General features: G+C 39.6%; 1 protein-coding gene across 1 annotated transcript in view; it reads right to left on the bottom strand.

Moving 5' to 3' along the window:
• LOC122553173 (WD repeat-containing protein 64-like) overlaps nucleotides 1-6,000 on the bottom strand; it is a 132,701-nt gene that overhangs the window by 68,599 nt on the left and 58,102 nt on the right. Inside the window, exons 10-11 of the mRNA XM_043696759.1 lie at nucleotides 3,211-3,350; nucleotides 1,312-1,435 (exon numbers count right to left, since the gene is read on the bottom strand). Coding sequence (XP_043552694.1) covers nucleotides 1,312-1,435; nucleotides 3,211-3,350 — 264 coding nt within the window. The remainder of the gene's footprint in view (nucleotides 1-1,311; nucleotides 1,436-3,210; nucleotides 3,351-6,000) is intronic.

Here is a 6,000-nt window from a genome sequence, read left to right as displayed (position 1 = left end):
TGGAATGCTCTGCCAGTAGCAGTGGTGGACTCTCTCTCTTTATGGGCATTTAAGCGGGCATTGGATAGGCATATGGAGGATAGTGGGCTAGTGTAGGTTAGGTGGGCTTGGATCGGCGCAACATCGAGGGCCGAAGGGCCTGTACTGCGCTGTATTCTTCTATGTTCTATGTTAGGACTATATGATAATTATCTGGATCTGCGATCTTTGTGTGAATCTCTATTAATCAAGCTTATGAATTCAACAATTTATGCAGTTGAATTCAGTTGTAATCTCACTGTGTATGTCCAAATGAATGATGTGATCACCCAGCTCTCGTAAACATTTGGCCTTCATGAAGAGCATGTCTTCAATGGAATGACACCCAACACCAACCCTTTGCATTTTTACCCATATGCAGATGATAGGTTTGCTATATTTGAACCTGCAAGTGAATATAAGACTTTCCTTTCACATCTTCACGTGCTCCCTTTCTTTGATATGCTAGATAAGAAATCAGCAAGGAGAACATCTCTACTACTGTCTACCATCAGCCAAACTTCATCGCTCAATATACAAACTGGGGTACCGATAGTTCCACACATTACAAGACTGGTCTTACCAACAATCTTGCAAATAGGGTCATCACTGTTCTCTCTAATCTGAGTGCTGTTTCAATGTTTGTGCATGGCAACCAGCACCAGCATGCCAATCGCAGCATTGATTTCCATTGCCATGGACAAGGCTCAGAGGCCCAGAACGTCCAGGATGAAATTGGATGGAATCCTAACTAGGAGGTGCATATTTGTAAGATGCAACTTAGTAAGTGAATATAGAAATGTGCAATGATTGTTTTGCAGTTCTATCCTGCATCAACTATCTTTCTGGAGAATAACAATTAATACCAATTTGCATTCAGCAAATGCAGAGATCTCTTCTCAAAAATGAAACTAGAGGGATAATTTGCATTTCTTCAAAGATGCTTGTATGTTGCAAGTTAATATTGGATATTTAGGCACTGAAACTGATTTTTCAAATTGACAATTCATTTGAATGGTAGGTCAATCATATGCATTTCAAGCAGTTGAAGTTCCCTACTAACAGTGTAAAGTTAGAAACTTGTTTCTGAACAAAACACCATTTGCCTCAAGTAATTTCCCTTATGAGAAGACAAATGTCCCAAATATGATTGTAGCTTTGGGGACAAGAATGTATGTACTGAGGAACCTGCCACCATAAATTCTAAACTAAACATGAACTGAAGTAGCCTGAATAATTCAATTGTCATATTGATCATCTGTATTTACTTGTTGATAAAACTTGATAACCTACCAGTTATTAATCTCTTATTTTTAGCATCAAAGATCATTATGTTGATATGCCGATCTCCTTTACGTTCACCCGTTGTGAAGACTTGCAACACAGCAAGTGTCTGAACATCCCAGACCCTGAACATCTTTGAGGAGGAGAGAAGGAAGCTGACATTAGTTACATTTCCAATTTAGTTTGGTTTGGGGTTGTAATCTTACACAAATAAAGTGCAAGAATAAAATCTAATCTAAATATTATTATTAGAGCACTGTGGTTCATTGCAAACCCACTAGGATGGAGGCAGTACCTTATTGCTAGTAGTGAATCATTTTAAAAATATATAATCGGGATCATGCTGAACTTCAAGTCTTTAAGTATTAAAGGTGCATGAGTCTTGAAGCCAACAGCTTCTACATCTAGTAATAAGTACAGCAGAGCAGTGATGCATGAAAATATTTAATCAACAATTGGTTATGTTTAGTACAGAAAAAAATAAATACAGGAGGTGTTTGCATTTCTAAATCAACTTAGTGAAACAACCTGGGACTCCCCCGGTATCACCATAACTTTGTTAACTATGGGTCTACCTGCAATTTTCTCACCAATCTGCAGGTTTGTTGATGTATGCAGCTCTCCAAGGTAAGACAGGCCACACCATGCTTCTTATATTGTAGCTGCACTCAGCTCCCAACTCCTAGCTTACCATAAACCTTGCCTTTTACTCATTTATGCACTGCTCAACTAATTGTAAACCCCTGCCCAGAATCCAAGGATGCAGCTTGGATGCAGTTATCAATAGAGTCTGGACGTCCAGAGCCATTAGTGTCCAAGTTATCACTGACCCAAATAACACATTAAATTGTTGTTTAATTATAGCATAGATTCCAGATTAGACATGCTTGTACCTTTAAGACATTCATATGACATCACACAATGTCACGTTCAAATATAAAAGGTGCTGAAGTATCTTTAGTCATGCTCTTTATGCAATGGAGGCAGTACAGTGTGATCAGTCAGACTACTATGTGTCGGTATTGCAAAGTATTATCAGTAAGCACAGAATCCAGACTATGTGTACATGCCTGTAATGCTATAGCCATGTAAATAGTTAGTACTGTTAATAAACTTCAAGATATCCAGTTCTTTATGGTGTACACTAAACAGACGATCATAGAAAAGCACAATCTGTATCAATAATGCTTGCTATCATCAATGTATGAATCATCCAACAACTTGAGATGAGAGAGATCCTATGAATTGTGCATCGCTATATGACAGTGAATGATCTCCAACATTCTAATGTTAGACTTGTGAAAACAGTGGTTTCCAAGCAATCAGCCATGGGTTTCATGTAATTGCACCCTTTATTAGACTCAAGGCTAAAAGATAAACAGCATCTTTGTGCAGGTGAATGAACAAGGATAAAAACGAATCAAAACATAAATGTACACATATTACAGAAAATCAAAACAGAAACTCATATGCAACAGGTAATGAATAACTTGCATGCGTATAGTGCCTTTCTTGACATTCCAAAGCACTACACAATTTGATCTATAGTTACTGTTGTAATGCATGGAAGCATAACTAGTACACAGCAAGATCCCATAAACAATGATTTGGATGACTGGCTTATCTATTATGATGCTGCTAGCTGAGTAATAGATAGTGGCCTGAGAGTGGAGGCACTAACTCCATTCATTCCATCTGAGAGAGTAGCTGAGACCCCAGTTTAACATCTCATTCAAAAAAAAATATTTCACACGTTATGGCACTTCTCCACTGCTTTACGAGAATGTGGTTCTTGGGTCCTGGATATTCATGCTACAGTTTCCATTCTATTTTCTAACTCAAATATGAATACACACTTAGCAACAGCTATTCAAAACAAAACGAGAATAAAATGAAATAGTAACTTACCCCTTCAGTTGACAGGCTAATGATATGTTGATCTGTTTCATTGATTACTACATCAGTAATGATGCAGGTATGGCCGTATATCAATGCTTTTGGCTTGGCGAACATACTAGGATTCCAAAGGCGGAGAATTTTATCTTCTCCTAGACATGAAATGTGAGAAGTTCAAACCTCTGAATTGTAGATACTTGAATTTAAAATCTGCTTGAGCTGGGACACGGAGGAAAATTCCAATGTGGTCTGCTTATTTGATGACACCTCTCCAGCAGGACATGCAACTTGCGCATTGGTAAGATATACAAGAGGACACCTGGTGCTAAGCTGCCAATTCCACAGCTGTGCTTTTGAGTTCAAGAGCCTCTTTGTACACAAGTTAATGTAAAAATAAATAAATCAGTATGTTGACGGATTCTCTTGTATTTTTGCATTGCAGTTATTGCTTCACTGAGGGGCCACTTTTGGCTTTCATAAAACTGAATTCACCTAAACCTCTGCTGCCTGTATCCTAATTTGCACCAGGTTACGTTTATTCTTCAGCCTTGCACTCACTGATCTTCATCAGTTTCTGGTCCAGATTCACCACAATTCAAAAATTTGTTACTAAGATAGTAGTATTGGAAAAGTTAGCTTAACATATCATTGACTGAATATGTATCTACGTGAACATTGCTGAAAAAGTCAAATTTTGTCAAAGCTTTTTGTTTTGCATTTATCAGGGCAATGTGAACAAATACCAGGGTAAAGGAAAAACAAAATTGATACTGTATGAGGGGAGAGTACTGACAAGGTATTGCCCTGAAAAGTGAATGCCTTCTACCTATCACACAACTGAGTAATGTTGTACATGAATTTCAGCATCAGCATGATTCTAAGTATCACAACAACTCACAGACTGCAGTAAAAAGCATACTTCTTCAGCTGTTTGAAGCAGGTAAGGTACTGATCAGACCCAACAAGCCTGAGGCTGCAAAACATCAAAGGCAGTGCCACACAATATAAATGTTGTTATTCTGGAATTTCCAGCTAATTACCCTTATGAGTGCATGATGAAATTCTGTAACGAAATGCATATTCTCTCAAAAATACTTACGTTCTGTACTGCCAACTAACCACATTACATTTTATTGGACAGAATGCTTTGGAAGCATAGGAGACTAGCTGGAGCTGGACAAAATGTTGCAGGTGTAAAGAATGTGAGCTTCTCAACTGCAATCACTGATTTTACATTACGTTTTGAGACATTACATGATTGTGAATGTAATAAGCATATTAGATTTGCCTTGGTTGTGACAAACAGGAAAATATGCATGCAGAGTCCCCATGTCCTGCTGTACGGAGTGGTGCAGATGCAGGACTTCCTCTGCCGAAACCAGCAGTGGAGGCATATGTCACCAGATTGTGCCAACGAGGTGCAAGGTTGCCACCTGGGTCTGAGCAGTTTCAGCCATCTGGAAGAATGCACAGCATGTAGGAAGTAGATCAGGTCTGTACATAGGTACCTATGTCCCTTAGAAGGCACCTTGTAAACTTTTCACTATACTCATGTGAGTATCTGTGACAATAAAGCTAATTCAGTTCAATTTCCACTCTGCCATAAGTGACATCATCTTCTCTCTAATATCTCACACTCGCTATTTCTCTGTGACTGTGCCATATCTAACAATGCTCATGCTCAGCCACTCCCAAATCACATGCCACATCTTCTCTCACCAACCCAAAACCACTAATCCTGTGTGCTATCCACCACTAATCCTGTGTGCTATTCAATCGATTCCAGAAGTAATACCGGTGCTGCACAGTTTCATCTCCCATAATGCCTGACTTTTTCTCATTCCAGGAGGAAAACAACCCCCAACAGGGCACACAGAGTCAAGACAGATGGTTAGCTGCCTGATATTCAGCTGATCCTCTCTTACGTAGAGTGGACAGATTGACTGCACTGAGCAGGCCCTGGACTGGTATTAGAGGCTGCCCTTGACTTACCATGTCAGAAACCCTTGAGCAATGGCCACTGTCCTTGTCTGAATGGAGGACTGCTGACAATCATGACAAGCTTCACAGCTTTGTGTTAATTGTCAAGGCAAGGCAGCAATAATATGAGCTTTGTATCTCTGGCTGAGGGGCCAAAGTGCACAAAGGAAACGCAAGGCAATACAAGGCAGGATGCAGAGAGCATCCAGGAAGGATTCAGAGTGAGTGAGCATTAAGAAATTGAGCAGAGTCCAGTCCCCGAGCTGAGTGTGTGTCTCTGAGCACACAGAACTCTTGCTGTAGCATTAAAATGATAGCTGCCAGTGCAGCCTCAGATGAAGCACTGACTTGCAAATGCATCTTAAAATTAATCAGAGATGTGCCGTGAGGGTTCTAAGAAGGTAGCACATACCAAGTGCCCATGTCCATGGATATCAGTGCACGTGGCTGGTTCTATACAGTCTAGCCTGACATATGGAGTTTGTTTGGAGCAAGTGGCGAGTTGAATCTGCTTTAAGTCTCTCAGGTGCCCTCGTTGAGTTTCTCCCCAGTATTGAGCTAGGTTAGTGGGTTTAGTAAGGTGTGAGGCTGAATATTAATCCCTGTTGATTGACAATTCAGTATTTGCCAGACTGCTTTTGAAAACCACAAAATATGCTGCTTCTGATGTCAACATGAGCCTTGCCACACTTGTTACTCAGACCCATAAAAGATATTTTCATTTTCCAAATGTGAAATAACAGCTTTGCATTTTGAGAATTGCAGCTTGTTATTTCAATTTCCATTTGCAGTTTATTCTTCTTTTCATCTTTATTTATGCAA

This window comes from Chiloscyllium plagiosum, chromosome 9 (genome assembly GCF_004010195.1).
Source record: "Chiloscyllium plagiosum isolate BGI_BamShark_2017 chromosome 9, ASM401019v2, whole genome shotgun sequence".
Taxonomy (NCBI): domain Eukaryota; kingdom Metazoa; phylum Chordata; class Chondrichthyes; order Orectolobiformes; family Hemiscylliidae; genus Chiloscyllium; species Chiloscyllium plagiosum.
Note: the sequence above shows the minus strand (reverse complement) of the source record. Positions and strands in the feature narration are given on the sequence as shown.